This window comes from Narcine bancroftii, chromosome 8 (assembly GCF_036971445.1).
Source record: "Narcine bancroftii isolate sNarBan1 chromosome 8, sNarBan1.hap1, whole genome shotgun sequence".
NCBI classification, from domain to species: domain Eukaryota; kingdom Metazoa; phylum Chordata; class Chondrichthyes; order Torpediniformes; family Narcinidae; genus Narcine; species Narcine bancroftii.
The window spans coordinates 2,743,187-2,761,894 of NC_091476.1; the positions used below are offsets into that span (position 1 = coordinate 2,743,187).

The following is an 18,708-nucleotide window of genomic DNA, read 5'->3' on the forward strand; positions in this document are numbered from 1 at the left end:
CCCAAATCAATGACATGGCACATCTCATGGAAGAGGGAAGGGGACTGAAAATACCAGCTAAAAAAGATTTAATGCCATATTTCACACTTAATGTTTAGCCTTACAGAGGAACACTGTGATTTAGTCAGCTGAAGGCTGAACCAGAGAGCAGTGAACTGCGGGTTTAAATACCAGAGGCACTTAGTCATCTTTCTTGGATAGCTAGGGGCAAGAACTAATTCTTCTAATGTGGGAAGGGGTGGTGTGGCAGAGCAAGAGAGCGTGTGTGCTCTGTTTGCCAAGTGGTCACAAGCAGTGTTCAGAAACTCCCTGCCATCTGTAATACAAATGGAAATCAGTCGCACCTCATGTTAGCCATCTGTTGGTGATGAGACTCTCCCTCTCAATCCCTTCTTTTCCCTTGCTTGCTGTGATAAAATTGCAAATATAATTATTCAATGATATAAAAATGCTAAATTTTAAAAAATGTAAGGGATTCGAATAATTCACTGAAAACCCTGAGCCTCAGAAACACTCATTCTTATCTGAAGCAGGAAGATACTTCTTGTAAAAAATTAATTACACTCACTAAATTTTATAATTCATACATTGGGATGCAACTCCAGTGAGATTGTCCATTAGAGCATTTAACTTATAATATCTTGAAACTTCATGTAAAGTATTTTAATTACTTTTTTTGTACTTTAGCCTGTTTCCAGTTAATGTACAACCAGTGATCTTATTGAAAACTATTTCTCCTCTAATCTGACAAGCAATGAAATATAATGGGAAAGTTCTAACCAGGCATAGATTTGTTAATCAGGTGGCACTGAACCCTTGGAGCATTAGAATATCACCAGACTACATACATTTTGGGAATGGTTTTAACTTCTATTTCACAGGGGGATGTATGTGCCAGCTGAAAAATGATATGCACAAGAAATACACTTTTAGTTCACAATTTAGTCAACGGATCTATAAAAATAAGCAGATCTGAGGACTGAAGTGTGAATATTTAATAGAGGGCAGCAATTTTGTCTACAGAATTATAATATCAAATTACCAATTGATTACATAAAATAATTAGGACCTTCCTGTAATTGTACAATAATTATTATTCTGGGCCATCTTTCCTCATCCAAACAACATGATTCCTTTTTTTCAATGAAGAGGAGCTTTAGTCTGTGACCTTTCCCCCTTTTAAATCCCACCCAACAGTGAGTGATTTTGAGAGTCCTATGCAGACACACTTGTAAACACCCACACAATGAATGGCTTTCTAGTACAAGAAGACATAATGATAACATGCAGCATGAATATGGTCAAGAATTCATGCCATTCACTACATTAAACATCATTCTGTTTGGTGGGAGAAGAGGGAGGGAATGTAAGTTGTAACTAGCCAGCCAGTACTTTGGAATCATTTAATGGCTACACACCAATTAGCTCAGCTCTCTGACCTGCTGTCCCTATCCATCACATTAATTCGGCCTGGTGCCGCTCTTCCTCCGTCTGTCTGCTGCCTAGGATACGGGAAGGACCTGTCTCTCTGCCCACATCATCTCTCACAACAGCCAGCCATAACTTCCACAGGAAAGACGTTTTGTTTTGTTGCTGGTTCAGACTTTATACGGACTGACGTTCAGACTTTATACGGACTGACTAATCTGCCACTCTTCCTCAGCAGGGGGACATGGAACATTTACCAAATAGCCACATATCTGTGCAGCCTCCAAGGATGCATTAAAGGGGAAGATGGATGAAGGAGAATGCGGTGAGAGGGTGGGATAACACATGCCTGTGTTTCATTCTCTCCGGCTGAAGGCTTGATTCTACTCTATTCCCTGTATTATCTTTTATAAATATTTCCATTGATATTACACTCCTTCAAACTGGCTCATACCAGTTCATGCACTTCACAAACCTTCTCCCATCCAACCTCACCTTAAGCTTAACCTTCTGTTCCGTCCTCCCTCATGTGTATATCTAGCCTCCCCTTAAACACAGACCACAAGTACCATTTGCAATATCAGCCTAATGACTGTGTCATGAGCCCGATATGCCAATAGACTAATTGAATTAATTAATTACAAAGTGGACCCAGTTTTAAGTAGGAAAGTTGTCTGGTTTAACAGGCAAGGGTTCTCTTCATTTGGCAAGGTTCCAACAATGCTGTTACAGCACCAGCGACCGGGGATTGAATCCAGCACTGTCTGTAAAGAGTTTGCAAGTTCTCCCCGTGTCTCCATAGGTTTCTTCTGGGTCCTCCGGTTTCCTTCCACCATTCAAAATGTACCAGGGTTGTAGGTCAATTAGGTGTAATTGGGCGGCACAGGCTCATGGGCCAAATGTTACTGTGCTGTATGCCTAAAAAATTTTTACATCTGTTCTACTGATGAGTGTGTTGATATGAAAGTCTGAACCAAATTTGCTTCATATAAGCAAGGGCTCCCACAAACCTCAGTGTAGTCAGCACCTCTTTATTACACCTGCGCAAAAACCTTCAGAAAGAATCTGGCAATCATGAAATGCAGATTTATTAGCTCCAAATAATAATGAAGTCACATTCCAAGTGCTGCTGGAAGATCATCCATTTGGTGAAAGACGCACTTTGGACTGACCGGAACGCGTAATCTTCCATTGTAATGAATGACATATTCCAGGCTGCAGGAGTATGTGCTGAGAGTAGCATTGATGCTCAGTGCTGCCACCTTTGTGGGGAAGGACCACAGTCTACGGCCCTGCCATCACTGGACACTGGGTGGGGAGAGGGCAGAATGCAACAGTCTCTCAAGCACTTCTCGTGTCTGGTATTGAAAGAGGCTGCAACAAGACCACCCGCAAATTGGAGGAGTAATGCCTGAACTTCTGTCTGGGCACCCTCCAACAGGATGGTATTAACAACACCTTCTCCTGTTTCTGCTAGCCAACTCCCCATTCTCCCTCTCTTTTCCTCCAGCTCTCTGCCCCTTTCCTCTCCATTCACAGACCTCTACCCCCTCCCCCTGTTTGCTGGTGAGCTCTCCCTCCTTTATCCACCTATGTGCTCCCGCCCCCACCAATTTGTTTGAGCGTCTGCCGACATTTTGCTCACTCCTTGATGAGGAGCTCAAGACCGAAAGGCTGGTTACATATCTTTATTTCATAGAGGACACTGTTCGACCTGCTGAGTTTCTCCAGCGTTGTGTCTTTACTTCAACCACGCTGTCTGCAGAATCTCGTGTTTTGCACAAATGGCATTGCTGCTTTGTAAATAGAATGTATTGGTTTGATGAGATAGATTCCATTTACCTGAGAATACTATGAATGTACAATATGTACTGATTGTACTGTACATGTTATATTTTTTGGAAAATAAAAAAAAAGACTGAAGATATTTAATTGATGTGACATACTTTCAGACAAGCTGGCCCATATACACTACACAAACTTTTCTCCCGCTCAACTTCACTGAACCTTAACCTATTCCTTTTCTTCCTCATGTGTTCATTGAGTTTCCTCCTTGATACAGATCACAAAATTCCTCTGAAAGCGGAGAGTACCACGTAGGACTCTTCAAGCAGCTTTAAATTCCTGGAATCCAGCAACAGTTGCTCATGGATACTGCTTTTACTTCAAGAATTATGTTGAGCAAGGCTTCCTGGACTGCAAAGAGATATTGCTTGAATTACAATGCAGAGGTCTCTCTTTGTTGTGTTGGTCCAACATGGAACCACATTGCAGGAGCACCCAGACTGATGTGGGGACAAGGGTGAGGGAGAACAGACTGACGTGGGGACAGGGGTGAGGGAGAACCCAGAATGACGTGGGACAGGGATGAGGGAGCAACCCAAACTGATGTGGGGATAGGGGAGAGGATGAACCCAGAATGATGTGGAGACAGTGGTGAGGGAGAACCAAAACTGACATGGGGACAGGGGTGAGGGAGAACCCAGACTGATGTGGGGACAGGGGTGAGGGAGAATCCAGACTGATGTGGGGACAGGGGTGAGGGAGACCCAGTCTGATATGAGGACAGGGGTGAGAGAGAACCCAGACTGATGTGGGGACAGGGGTGAGGGAGAACCCAGAATTATGTGGGGACAGGGGTGAGGGAGAACTCAGACTGACGTGGGGACAGGGTTGAGGGAGACCCAGATTGACGTGGGGACAGGGTTGAGGGAGACCCAGATTGACGTGGGGACAGGGGTGAGGGACACCCAGATTGACGTGGGGAGAGGGGTGAGGGAGAACCCAGACTGACGTGGGGACAGAAGCTCTAGCTCATCCTCACATCAACCAGAATTGATCCTGTCCCCACGTCAGGGTTACTTGTTCATTATTACACACCATTGATTTGAGGGGAATTCCAGTAGGGAAAGAGGGAAGATGCACATGGGGGTGGGGGTTGGTGGAAATGATCTATCTGGGTAGAACAGGAAGGATCAGTAATACATCGTGCCATCTTACTGTTAAAAGATAATAATTAGAAATCTGGGAGGTATCAATATACAACACAAGTGTTTAAACCTGCCAGTCCTGGAGCAGGCAAAGGCGCAGGGTATAACTGGAGACATTTTGTACCCTCAGAGTATCCACAAACACAAAATGGGGAACAATGTTTACATGTTCATTAGCAAAGCCAGTACAACCCAGGACTGACACATTTGTGAATAGGGCAGCCAGGATTTATTCTCTTAGGAATCTATCAGACTCATTAAATGTGACATGGAAAAAAATATTAAAAGGCATTGTTAATGGAGGATCTTTGTTTAGTCACATTTTGTGTTCAAGTTTATCCACACAAAAATCCACCATCGCTTGAACCAAATAAAATTAGTCCGCTTATTTCTCCAACCTCATTAAGATTAAGCCACCAAGCTGACAAATTTGGAATCAAGGCTTTTAAACTAAATGTTAAAATGTCCAACTGCCCTTAAAATTAACTGCACTGAAATAGCATTCTCCCCTCACTATTGTTTTCAGCAAGACCGCTCCTAGCAGGAAGTCGATGCTTTCTGAGACGCAGCAAACAACCTGTTCTAACTGTTAAACATTTCAAGAGGCTGCTGTCTAAGCTCTGGGGTTCAAGTTAAAATTTAGTACAATTAAACCCCCTTCCAACAGGCCAGGTTCTGTCAGCAAAACTCTTTTGACAGCAATGTTTTTTCCTGCATTTGAAACGCCTGCACCGTAGATCTGCCAGTGGAAATGCACAGAACACTTGTAATTCAAATATAGATTTATTCAGATTCCTTCAGAGGCAGGGAGGTAAACAGAAAGCAAACAAAATCACCATATGCCATTCGGGGAAGTCACAATCAATTACTCTTGATTTATTTATTCTTTCCCTCATCCTGCTAATAAATTTCTTCCAAACATTTGCTTATTGGGCATGTTTTCAGTGGGTTGATTCCGAATTTTGGGTTGATTCGCTATGAACTTCTATGATGTAGTGCCGATTTATAGAGGTCTCTCTCGAAAGGAGAAACAAAGGAGTTTCTATGTGAATTTTGCACAGCTGCACAGGCTATCATTAGAGCTTTCCACCAAGGGCGGACTCTTGGCCACCAGGGACCAAGATCGCTTAGTATAAATGAGAAAGGAGGAGACTGCGTAATTCCAGTTTTAAATATTCTCTGCAGGGAATGGAGGCATTGAATTGAGCTTCAGTTTACAGAGCAGTGACAGTGCTCTACCTTTGACCAGCCATGAACAGTTTATCTATGCAGGATTATCCAAAAAGCCCGTCCACTGAACCACATTTGACATCCAAAATTCAATAAAAGATCTCAGCTTGGAATGGGAAAAACAGTTTTTTTTAAGGGGGGGGGGGGTTTGCTGAATCACAGCTGTAAACATCTGGAAAATGTTAGAGGAGCAGAATTCATCTCTGGTATCAGGAACACAGACTGCAAACACGATTAAAGAGGTGCTTCTTGGTGTGTTTTTTTTTTATCTGGGTACCAGTTTTGAACAATCATGAATGATTTCCCCCTCAAAATTATTTCCTGGGCCCTTGGATTTGATTTTGGAATAATCTTCCTCAAATTTTGCTACATCTTCTCAACACTAGCTGCAAAATTGCCAGCATTTTCCCATTGTAAATGGCAATCAGTTTGCAGACCCCTACACATATCTGAACCTGCTCACAGACCCTGCACTGGGTAGGATCTGAAGGCAGTGAGTGGGTGGGGTGGGGGGGGGGGGGAGTTGGGCTTAGAATTAAGGAAGGAATAATTACTTTGCTGCATTATCTGAACCCTGCTTATTATTTAGAGATATATTCAATTGATTCTGCTTTAATTTTATTTAAATTTTAAAAGTTATTTGATTTTATTTAATCCTGGTCAGTCCTTGGAGGGGAGTCTGCCTAGGAACACCAGGTGCTGTAGGTTTCTGTGAGGGGCACTGGACAAAGTGGAGATTCTCTGTCTGCTTTACAAAAGTTAAAGAATTTCATGTATGGTACATGACAATAATGGAACATTTACCATTTTTAAATTTTTATGTGCTTCTCAATGTGAAAGACATCCAATTATATGGAAAATCCTTAACAGCTGACACAGTTGGAGGACAGAGCTACGGAGCTGAAGTTAAATGCTTCAAGAGGAACATTGTAACTAGGACCACTACTTACAACCCTGTGCCTCTCTCCACAACACTCCAGGACCACCAGCCATGGACTATCCATGGCGATTGTCTTTCCAGATCCAAAGGGAAGTTCATGGGGAATGTGGGTAGTATATTTGTAGTGGACAGCAAGGAAGGCACTCAAAGCTTGCAACAGGATCTGGAACAGCTGGAAAAATGGCCTGCAGAATGAGGGGATGAATTTAATGTGGACAAATGAGAGGTGTTGCACTTTGAGAGGACAAACTAAGGAAGGACTTACATAATAAACAATAGGGAACTGCAGAGTGCGGTGGAACAGAGGAATCTGGGAATGCAGATACATAATCACTTGAAAGTGACGTCACAGGTAGATAGGATTGTCAAGAAAGCTTTTGGCATTTTGGCCTTCATAAATCGAAGTACTGAGTACAGGAGTTGGGATGTTATGTTGAAATTGCATAAGATATTGGTGAGGCCAAAGTTGGAGCATTGTGTGCAGTTTTGGTCACATGTCTCCAGGAAAGATGTCAATAATATTGAAAGAGCACAGAGAAAATTTATAAGGATGTTTCCAGGACTTGAAGAGCTGAATTTATACAGAAAGGTTGAACAGGTTAGGACCCTATTCCTGGAATATGGGAGAATGAGGGAGAGTTGATGGAAGGATACAAAATTCTGAGGGGTATAGATAGGCTTTTTGCACTGAGGTTGGGTGAGACAAGAACAAGAGGACATGGGTTAAGGGTGAAAGATGAAGGGAAACATTCGGGAGAGCCTTCACTCAGAGGATGATGAGACTGTGTAGTGAGCTGCCAGAGGAAGTAGTGGACACAGATTCGATTTCAACATTTAAGTGAAGATTGGATGGATACATGGATGGGAAGGGGATAGAGGGCCGTGGTCCAGGTGCAGGTTGATGCGATGAGGTGGAGCAGTCTAGAAAGTCCTGTTTTTGTGCTGCAATGTCTGTGGCTCTATGGTTCTATACGTGGGCCAGAATTGGGAAAACTGGAGTCCAATCATTGCTCCTACATAGACATCTGATGAGTCAAATGAAGCACAACTGGAACATATTACAAGAAATCTGAGTAGATGTTTTCAAATTTAAATTCCCTGCCCAGGATTATATCAAGAGGCTGCTAAGGTGGAAGAGTTTCTAAATTCAGGCACTGTTTCACTTGTTGTACAGTACAACAGTTTTTAAAGGATGAGGAGGAAATCATGCCAGCTAGCAAGAGCTATTTCTTTACAAAAGTAATCATGAAGAACCTAGGTTCATGGGACACCCTCCTGTCCTGTATATTTTTCAGTACAGTAACAGAATCCACTGAGTGCACCTCTGCATTGTTTCAGCCCCAAGAACCTTTTATCAGTTTTTTCCAACAATAGACTTCACAATAAATTCTTTACAAAAAGAAAACTGTTCAGTCTTTTCACATCCATAGTGTCAATCATATCTATACCTTCCCATCAATGTACATTGTTACATTTGTCACTTCTCCTCCCCCAACCCCCCCACCCCACCCACCATTGCTTGAGGGACTTTACCTGCAATGACCTTTTACCAGTTGCAGCCACCCCACCCTTCTTGCACCCTGTCTCCCAGAGGATGACAGGGATTGATATTTGTGTCCTTCCTTCGTAAGGGAAAGGTTTGGCCAACACAACCAATGTCAGTTTCTTGGTGAATTCGTTTTTTTATTTCAAAATGAAAAACGCATTGCTCATATTATTCAGATGAAAACAGTTTCAAAATGGAACCATTATGTTTCTTTCCTTTATAATTCTATGTCTCTGTCCCATATATGGTCTGTGCAAAATGACTAATTTGCAAAAAATGGCAGAAAATAAATAGTAAAAAAATGTGGAAGTTTAAAATAGGTGAGGTTAGTTCACCAATCCACACAACTAAATCTCAAGCAAACAGAAAAATCAATGTTAAACGCATGCCACTTATTGGAAATAGAATTTGACTAAAATATGATTTATTTATTGGCAGTTTTTCCATCAATCAGAAGTCAGAATAGTGTTTAACTAAAACTCTGTTCCAGAATTCTCCATTAAATTTTCTACTGAGGAAAGTCCCCCAGGATTTGGGAAGAAATTCTATACCTCACTTTCCCTCACCAAACAATTCAACAAGCTCTAACCCATGTTTCTAGTCGATTTTACTGGAGCCAGATTGTGCAGATCCAGTCCATATAATGTACACCCGTCCGCAAGTAAATTCTGTGAATAGAGTAGAATTTAATATGTTTGACTTTGAAAATATTGTTGATATTACAGAGTCAATGCAAAATAAAGCATGAATAAAAATTGCATAATGTTTTTTGAGGAAATGCAAGTTTTGGTGAGTGTATGGTGTTCATTGAGATAGCAGCAGGAAACATACTTTGTCTGGTGAGAAAATCATTCTGAAACCCTAGTGTTCAACAGAGCTTATTATCATAACACTTCTTCTATTTTACAGGCTTAAAATAAAGTTGAAGTGATAAAATAAAATGACAAAATAAACCTTGATGAAGGCCTCAAGCCTGAAACGTTGGTTCTGCATCTTTATCTTTGCTCTATAAAGGACGCTGTTTGACCAGCTGAGTTTCTCCAGCATTGTGTTTTTACTTCAACCATGGTGTCTACAGATTTTCATGTTTTACTTCTTAAAATAAAGATTTCTTTCCTTGACTTCTAGTGAACTACTAAAAAAAACTCAGCCCTGTCCATTTACTAATGAAAATTAGATCATACTATATGTCTTAATGAGGTGAGGTTTGGTCATTAAAAGCTGGAGTGATATTTCTGCTCTGATTCATCTCCAGGGTCCTGGGTACACAAAGGTCCTACACAGTCTTATGAAACTGTGTCTGTTTTGCATCCTATTCACAAGCTGAGGTTTCATGAGCAAGAGCGAGTTCCTGTTTACAATAACCACCATTTCCCCACCCACCATCTCTGAATTTCTCCAAATATCCCATCTCCATTTCTGAGTCCTTCTCCCATTAGCTGAAGAATGAACCCGGGCAATTGAATGTTAACTTTCTGCTTTTTTGCAGAAATTTATTTTCATTTCAAAACCAGTGATTTTTAGATGGTGTAACAAAAAGATAAATACAATTTGCCTGCAGCCTGCTCCTGTCCTTTTTAACGACACTTTCCATCTACAAAACCTTTCTCTTCTGTTCAATAAACAATCCAACTGAACAATTTTCTGCTGGCTAAAAGAAATGGATAAAAGAAACGTTTGATTTGTATATTTAAGAGTTTAAGCTTGTATCTCATTTCACTTTGATGTGGCTTGGCTTGCTATGTTACTGGGAGTAAGGCTGTTGCCTTGCTGGAATATTTATGTGATGTTTTACCAAGATCAAACATCAGCCACTAACCAGAGATCCTCTCACCAGCGTCTGAAATTGTCACCCTTGTTTTGTTGTCTTCAAATGCATCGATTAAATTGTAACTATTTCTTCAGCAAAATCAACCAAACGTTTTTAGTCTTCTCAAGCAGGGAAAACAGATGCTGAACAGCCTTCTTCAACATCCTTCCCACTCAGCTAAATTAGGATTTCTGGACAGTGTGTCCCAGGGATTAATGCCATAGGCTCACTTACATGGGCAGTTTCCAAATCTAAATGATGTAAAGGCCAATCAACTGAACACAATCAGGGTTTACAATAACTCTTCATTGGTGTAAAAAATATGAATTAGATCAAAGAGAATGCTTTAAAATGTGTTCAATTTGAAAGGATTTCCCCCAACACATTTTTGTCTTCCAATGAACACTCTGGTTCATGAGCAGGGGGTTCACCATACTTCTCCCACTTCTGTATAAAAGAGAGAGAGAATGAGTGAATGACTGAGAGTGAAAGAATGATTGTATGAAAGTGTGTGTGAGAGGGGAGGATGGGAATGGATGAGAGAGAATGAGTGACAGAGCAAAAGGGAAGGGGAAATGAGGAGAGAGAATGAGAAAAAGTGTAAGAGAGAGATCCAATGAAGAGCAATATAGAGGGTAAAGGAATAGCGCACTGAGATAGGATGTAGGATAAAAACAATTAATGGAGGGAGCATGAAAGAGAAGGTCATGAATGAAGATAAGGTGGGAAGTGAAAGAAGGAACAAGAGAAAATAGGTGAAAAAAAGGAAGAGATAAAAGAAAAATAGAAAGAGAGAGAGAACGACAACAGAAGAGGGAAAAGAAGTAAAACAGAGATATGGAGAATTGCGTTGATGATTCCCACTTCAATCCAAAGACAGTTCTGTGCCAGACAGCAGGAGGCAGTGCAACATAGGAGGTTGAAGGATTGGCAACACCCTCCGCAGTCCACCCTCTGTTCCACCCTCACCACAATCAGACCCCCTTACCAATGACCCACCTCATCCCCCAACAACCATGTGCCAGATACTCCTCATAATCACTTGGCCACGAGGTGCCACGGAATGTTAGCTGCCGTCAAAATTAGATCCTGACGCACTGCTGGAAAATAACTGGCTCCAAACATGACTCCCCCAGATTAGAATAAACCAAATACAAAATGTCCAATTGGATTTGAAGCTTTTGTTTTGCACTGGGGTTTTTTTCCTACTGAGGGCTGGATATTATTTTTTAAGTGAAACAGTGGGTAGTTTAAAACTTTTCTTTGGAAAATAGGTAAACTCAAGGCTACTACTGAAGCTAAGAGGTTCAACAAAGTTTCCCCACTCTGCAGAATGACAGTTCTATTCATACAAATACATAGGATATAAGGCAGAGCCTTGGGGCAACATGACCTACACACGAGAACCAACCGAACAGCCATGAAGCAAGTCATTGCTGAAACATTAGTGGGAAAACAAGGAGCCAAACCTCGAGCTCACTGCTCAGACAACCATGATTCATCATCCTCTTTTCGCTTATTCAAAGGCACTCAATTAGCTGCAGGGGCTGCCGCTCATCCAGAAGCTGCAAACAACCCTCAAAAGCCAGCAGTCTGGCATTCTCGTTGTCACAGGCCTTTGAAATCAAATCCTGTGCTTTTTTTCTCTCTCTCCCTCTCTCTGTCTGTCTGTCTGTCTGCCTGCATGTCTCTCTCTCTGTCTCTCTCTCTCTCTCTCTCTCTCCCTTTGTCTGTCTGTCTGCCTGCCTGCATGTCTCTCCCTCTCTCTCTCTCTCTCTCTCTCTCTCTATGCTTCCCCTCCCCCTCTCCCCAATATGTTTCAAAAGTCAATCCATAGTTCAAATGTTCCAATTATAAAAATCAGGCTTGAGAGGGTGGGAGTTGGGAGGGGGGGGCGGTGATGAGAGGAGGGGGGGGGGGGTTGCAAGGTGGTGGGGTGGGAAGGGTGGAGGAGTGAAAATTCCTTTTTAATTCCTGCATTCTCAGCACATTTAGACATTCCTTAAAAGCCTAAAAGGAAGCAAGAATATTTTGAACATAAGCTCATTCGTTCTACACTGGCAGACAACACAGTCTCTGCAGCTGAAAAAAAAGAGCTCTTTATTACCTCATTGCTTTTTAAATGTGTAGGTTGAAACCTGGAGGCCAATATTGCTGGCACTACACTGGTCACAGGCATAATGAAAAGCACTTATACAGGCACATTTCTGTTAAAATAAAAACGCTCATCTTTCCATTCACAGAACCAACAAGAACACGCACATGAAAAAAAAGTTCCAGGCCTTACAGCAGCTGCGGACTGTGTTTCCACAGCCTGCTATGTGGATCCGATTTCATGCCTTTTTTGTTCCCTCTCCAGCTGGCTAACTTCCACATACCTTCGCCCTCAAAACTCTGCCTTGCCGTGAACTTTGACCTCTCTGCTGGTTTGCTTGTATAGCTCCCCAAAGGAAGCTTGCTGCCCAAGTGCTCAGGATAAGAGGGGGAGGAGAGCCGACTGCACCCTTTCTAGCTGCACTCCATTTTAGGATCAACATTACACTTAGACTCTACTACAATGATTCTCATCCACCTCCTCCTTTCATACCAATCGGCTCCTCAGTACCTACTTCTGTGACTGCAGATGCACCAACACCTCGTCCCTCACCACCATTGAGGGCCCCAAACTGCCTTTCCAAGTGAAGGAACGCATTAGCATCAACTTATTCAGTTTCCATTAGTCTCCTGCTATTCCTTCTCTTTTTCCCTATCTTTGGTATGTCTCCTTCCCTTCAGCTCCCCTCCCCTTGCCTAGCTCTTTCTCTCTCCCCCTCTGTGTCCTTTTCTCCAATTCTGCACTCCAATCCATTCTCAGCTTTTCCTCTCTTGTCCACCCAGAGCCTGTGGGCCTGTGCTCCTCCCCTCTTCCCTCCCCCTCCTTTTATGCAGGCGCCTGCATGCTTTTTGCTCATACCTTGATTAAAGGCTCAGGCCCAGCACCTCCTATGGGCGCTGCAGGACCTGCTGAGTTTCTCCAGCACTTTTGAGTATTTGGCCCTTTGAATTATTGTTGCTTACAGGAGATCGCACAATCTGGGGCACAGAGTTGCAATTTGGGGAGACATTGGCCTTAGTTGGACAGTCGTGGGAGAGGCTCTAATTTATTCCTATTCTTTGTAATGTTCTGAAAGCTGACATTGGTAATAGAATGAAGATTTACATGTAGCTCCTTCCCATACTTGAAGCATTCCCCAAAGTGTTACATCAATTAATTACTCTGAAGAGCAGTCAGGGTTGTAATGCAGGGAAGACCTGCTTCTGATATGCACAGAGCAAAGTCCCATAGTCAGCAAAATGTTGATGATCAGTTAGGAACTCAGGAAGGCAAGACCATTTGGCCATCAAGTCATTGAGTCACCAAGTCCTACAGCATGGCTCGTGGGCCCAATTGCCCATGTTCAGCTTCTATCCCTCTAAACAAGTGATTTTCAAACTTTTATTTTCATTCACATACCACTTTAGGTATTCCCTAAGCCATAAGTGCTCTGTGATTAGTAAGGGATTGCTTAAGGTGGGATGTGAATGTAAATAAAAAGGTTTGAAAACCATTATTTTAATTGTCCCTAATTGATTCGTTATGTGCACGGTTTCATAACTCCAAAGGAAATGGGCCATTGACAACCCTTAACCCTTTGATTTTCAAATACTTGACAATTATTTTTATGATGGTGAATTGCGATAATGTCAGTCCATTTATCTTTGGAGCTGGTTAATGGTGAGGGACAGGTTGGGAAAATGTTCCATGTCCTGTGTTTTGAAGAACTTCATGACATCAATCCAGATTGGTCTAACTCCTGTCTACATCCGATTTATACCTTTTGTCTGTGGGTCTGCCCATTCTTCCCTTCTCCCCAGCTTTTTAATTCAGGTGCCTGCCTGCTTTTTACTTATACCATGACGAAGGGCTCAGGTCCAAAACATCAGTTATACATCTTTGCCTCCTATGGACGATGCGAGACTATAGAATGTTGCAGCACAGTGAACGGTCTGTGTCAAACTATTTCTGTGTTTTTATTCCAAATTCCATTTGCTAGAAGGTACCATTTCTCTCCACCCGCTGCACCAATACCTTTGATTGTTTTAAGCAAATTCAATAGGTTATCCCATGTTCAAAACCTCCCTACCCATCTGTCCCCATAAATTAGCCCCTTTATCCTTGGTGATGTTTCGCCCCTCCAGTTGTGTGGTACTCCTTCCAACTCAATGCTGGAGTATAAGACATAGAAGCTGAAATAGGCTATTCAGCCCATCGAGTCCACCCCGCCATTTAACCATTCCACGTTCCAACTCAGCACTACTGCTCAGCTTTCTCCCTATAACCTTTGATGCCTTAGCTAATCAGAATTGTCTAGATTAGGTGTGAAAATGGGGTTAGCCCCTACATCATCTGATGTGGAGAGAAGAATGATAGAACTCTTCCTTCTAGGTTGCTTGAAAGGGGTACCTTATGGGAATCCTCACTGTGACCTGATATCAGCTCCTGCCAGAAAATCTCCCGAAGAGGCATTTGTGAATTTCAATGAAATAGAGCAACATTGCCAATTTTCTTTTGCATATTTCAATTGACTGTCTGCCGTCAGGCTGCTGGATTAGCAAATCAGCTTCCAAAAAAGGGGAGAGGGAGAGTTATTTCAGCAGAAATTTAACAGCATCCTCACACAGCTACATCATATAAACACAGCAAAAAACTTGGTGTTTGCTAGCTCCTTTGATACTGTTGTCACTTTAAACTGCTCAAAGCTTTTATTATATTTTCTTCCATTCCATGAAATGCCTTATTTAAAAACAGTAGAGCAACCGATTCCCAGACAGCTCCAACTGGTTGAAATGAATCCAAAAGGAGTTAGCATTTCTGTGTAAGGGTGTGCCACTTAGGTGGGAAGACACGGAGAATTCATGAAGAATTCTGTCTCCAAAGGAAAAGGAAAATCCTTAATCCATTTAAAGATTTGCAGAAAGCTATTTACATGGAACACCAGGAAGTCTTGGCTCTCTTTTGGTGGTGGGAGGTGGAGGAAAAATTGGTTTTGTGATCTGGTGATGGCTCACAGCAAAATTCACACTGGTGAAAAAGGATGTTCTCTTCCACCATATGACTTACAAGGCAGAAATTTGAAGCAGAAAATAGCTATCACCTCAGTGGTCAACACTAAAGGCACATTTCCATGTCATTCACTCTTGGAAGGCAAATCAAGATTCCTTTATTGTCAAGTAATAATACAGAATATGTAATATTCTGTAATATTACATTCTGTAATATTACATTCTGTAATATTACATGAAACTGCCTTCTGCCTGTCGTACATGATTTTGCAATGATTTTTTCCAGGTGTATTTTTCGTAAAAGGTTGTAATTTTTCCAATCATGTTTTATAATGACATCTGCAGAATTAGATTTACATTGTGCTTTTCAGAATGGACCAAAGCTTTTTACAAACAGTGACGTAAACAGCAAACCTGCAAACTTCACAACCTGTAATGTGATGACTTGCTTTAGTTGCAGGGAATTAGGGAGAAGTGCTGACCAGGACTTCAGTGTTAACCCCAATGCTCCCCTTTGAAATTGTTTCCCTGATCTTTTACATTTACCCAAGGAAGACAACTTGGCTACATTTTAAAATCTCGTCCAAAAGGCTGTCCATCCACCAACTAAACACTTGCTCTGGTCAGAACAATCATCCCAGGGTTTTGTACTCAATTCTGTGGAGTTGGGCTTCAAATAAAGTGCAGTATTTTGTGCTTTTCTCGGTGGACAATTCAGCAGACTGGTTTTTCTTTGATTGATTACAAGAGATTCAAACTCAAGAGGAGATCACCTGGAGCGTTTTATTCTGAAATTCTCTTACCGGTGACGGCTGAATGCTGTTCTGCATTCTCAGATGCTGCATCTGGAACTTGTTACGAAATGAAAGCTGCTGAATGGAACCAGACTGTGGAGAAGGCTGCACTGCTGCGGGAGCTTGGTGCAGGTAATGCACCACAGGAGGCTGGCTCTGACCACCAGCCGCCGAAGGCATCTTCTGCGTGGGAAGGTCAGGGTCAAAATGCGACAGTGGTTTGGTGTTGCTGAACGAAAGCTGCTCCGTTGGCAGGCCGTTCTCACTCACGGGACCCTGGCTCAGGCTGGCTTGCTGTTGTGCCAACATGGCAATGCGGGCAGGCTGGCTGGAGGGCACCTTATTGTACAGGTAACTTTGCATCGTGCTGGCAGGGTTGGTGGAGGGAGGGATGGTGGGCAGGATTGCATTCGGAGGGCTGAATGCCTGCTGGTGCAGGGAGGGACTGGGAAGTTTGTCCGGCTGATAAGGTGGGGAAGGCCCAGAGGAGGGAACCTGAGGCCAGTTTGCCGTCTGACTTTGTTGTGGGTGAGACTGTTGAGAAACAGAGCGCTGGTGCTGGCTGGCCGCTATCTTCTTCAGCTGCTGTGCATGTGACAATTCATGCCAGTTGGCTCCAACCCGGCCGGCACCCGTCCCAGACAACTGGCTCTGGCTTGGACCCTGACTCTGAGATGCTGATGACATTGGCAATGGCATTGGATTCGGTGGAGCTGATAATGGATATGATGTGCCAGCAGAAGGTGGCCTCCTTTGAGGAGAACCCCCAGTGGCCTGACTGTAATTGGGAGAAAATTCCCTGTTGGGTATGGGGTTCTCCAAGTGTGAGCCAGCTTGTGGAGATGACTTCCGAGCAGTGCTCTGATTTGTTTGTACGAGCCCCAAGTTCAGAGGATCACTCCTGGTGCTCAAAATGTCAAGCTCGTTTAATGGAGAATTCGGTATATTTGTCAATTCTTCCAACAGATCCACCAAGTCAGGATCCATGGTTATATTGTTGGCTGCTTTGGAGTCAAAAAACATGTTGTGTCCATCACTAACATTTGGTTTCATCTCTGCGTTGGACGTCACGGCAAACTGTGAGGTAATGTCACCCCCGTTTGCTTGGTTTCCACCCAGGAGTCCCGCGTTTGTACCTGGAGTTACACAACCCAAAGATGACCCCATGGAGGCAGAATTCTGCAGGCCCTGGCCACGGTGGCCAATTGGCAGTGAGGAATTGTGCACATCTGGACGAAGGGCATTGGGTGCGTCGCCCTGACCCATCGTAAGACTGACATCATCCAGGCAGATCCTTTTAACTTCACCCGAGAATGCACCATCAGAAAGTTCACTGATTTTGTCATGACTGGTGGGTGAACCGTTGCTTTCCAACTTTCTCTTTATAGATCCTTGCAGCTGAAAAATAAAGCAATAAAAAAGATAACATTGAAGATCGGTCTCTTTGGACGATTGCATATCACAGACAAATTGATTCTTCACAGCTCAGCTCCGACACAGAACAAAAGGCAAAGCTGCTCCTAGGATTCATTAGTCCAGTGGTTCTCAACCTTTTTCTTTCCACTCACATACCACTCTGTGATTAGTAAGGGATTGCTTAAGGTGTAGGTGGGTGGAAAGAAAAAGGTTGAAAACCACTGTTTTAATCGTACTTAAATGACTCATTATGTGCACGGTTTCATAACTCCAAATGGGCCAATGACAATTTTTCTCAAACAAAATATTTCAGTAGTAATTGAGTCTGGAGCAGTGATTCTCAACCTTCCCTTTCTACTCACATCCCACCTTAAGCAATCCCTTACTAATCAGAGAACCAATGTCATAGGGGTTACTTAAAGTGGGATGTTGAGAACCATTGCTTTAGTCTCACAGGTTAAGAACTTTATGAGTGCAGGCATTAAAAAAATAAACAAAATGGCAGTGCTGCCAGAGTTGCTGTAACAGGAGTGCAGCCTGCTGGTGCAGATCCAGGAGAGCAGGGATCAGAGACACAGTGCTCCTCCGCGGGGTTCTATTGCCTGGTCATGATGCCTACACCCCTGTTCAGGCATTAAACAGCTTGGTAAAGAGGCCAGTTCTTTTTTAACATCTAGAAACTACAGGCAGGGTCCATGCTTGGCAGCAAACCATGAGATGTTGCAAACTCCAGGGGATCAGCAGACCAGCACAGGGCACTAGAGCAGGAGAGCATCCTTGGGGGACAACCCGACAGGACGGTGACCATAGCAGTAGACCAGTGAGGTGCTCAGCGACTAAAGAACCCAGTCAGGCTGCTGGAGACTGACTCATGAGAATTAGATATTGGGACTGGGATTCGATAGGGTGCAGAGGACAAGAAGGGGTCCAAGGGGTCTCAGGCATTGAAAGCTACCTAATAGTTTCAGAGGTTTGGATCTGTGGCTGCAGAGGCTGTGGAAGCACTGGAGGTGAATCCACAGACACTCAGCATCTCTTATTGTTGGGGGAGCTGGGCCATGTGAGTGCTGCTTTTTTATGTGCCTTTAAGGCAGGCAAAAATTGATGAATTTTGTGTATAACAGTAAAACCTTTGGTATCTAGCACCAATAGGGATTGATAGATTCCAGATAAGTAAACTTGCCGGTTGCCTGATATTGCATGTTGTGTGATTGGAAAAACATCCACTAGGAGTTGCCAATTTTAAACTTTTGTATTTTTAACCTATTTATTTTCTGCAATTTTTTTTGCCATTTGCTTGAATTCCGGATAATGTGGATTTTACTATATTATATTTTGTGTATTAGTACGTGACAATCAAAGTAATCGGAATCAGAATTTTCAATTCAGCAATTAACTGAATACTGCAGTAAAGGACCATTCTTTCTACATTCAACTACAAAGCACAAGTCCTTTGAGTCAAGGTACAGATC

At 42.8% G+C, this 18,708-nt stretch overlaps 1 protein-coding gene across 4 annotated transcripts in view; it reads right to left on the reverse strand.

Moving 5' to 3' along the window:
- Positions 1 to 18,708, reverse strand: part of LOC138740243 (mastermind-like protein 2) — a 183,550-nt gene that overhangs the window by 38,684 nt on the left and 126,158 nt on the right. For all 4 annotated transcript variants that reach the window (XM_069892578.1, XM_069892577.1, XM_069892576.1 and 1 more), the window contains exon 2: positions 15,830 to 17,218. In XM_069892578.1, coding sequence (XP_069748679.1) covers positions 15,830 to 17,218 — 1,389 coding nt within the window. The remainder of the gene's footprint in view (positions 1 to 15,829; positions 17,219 to 18,708) is intronic.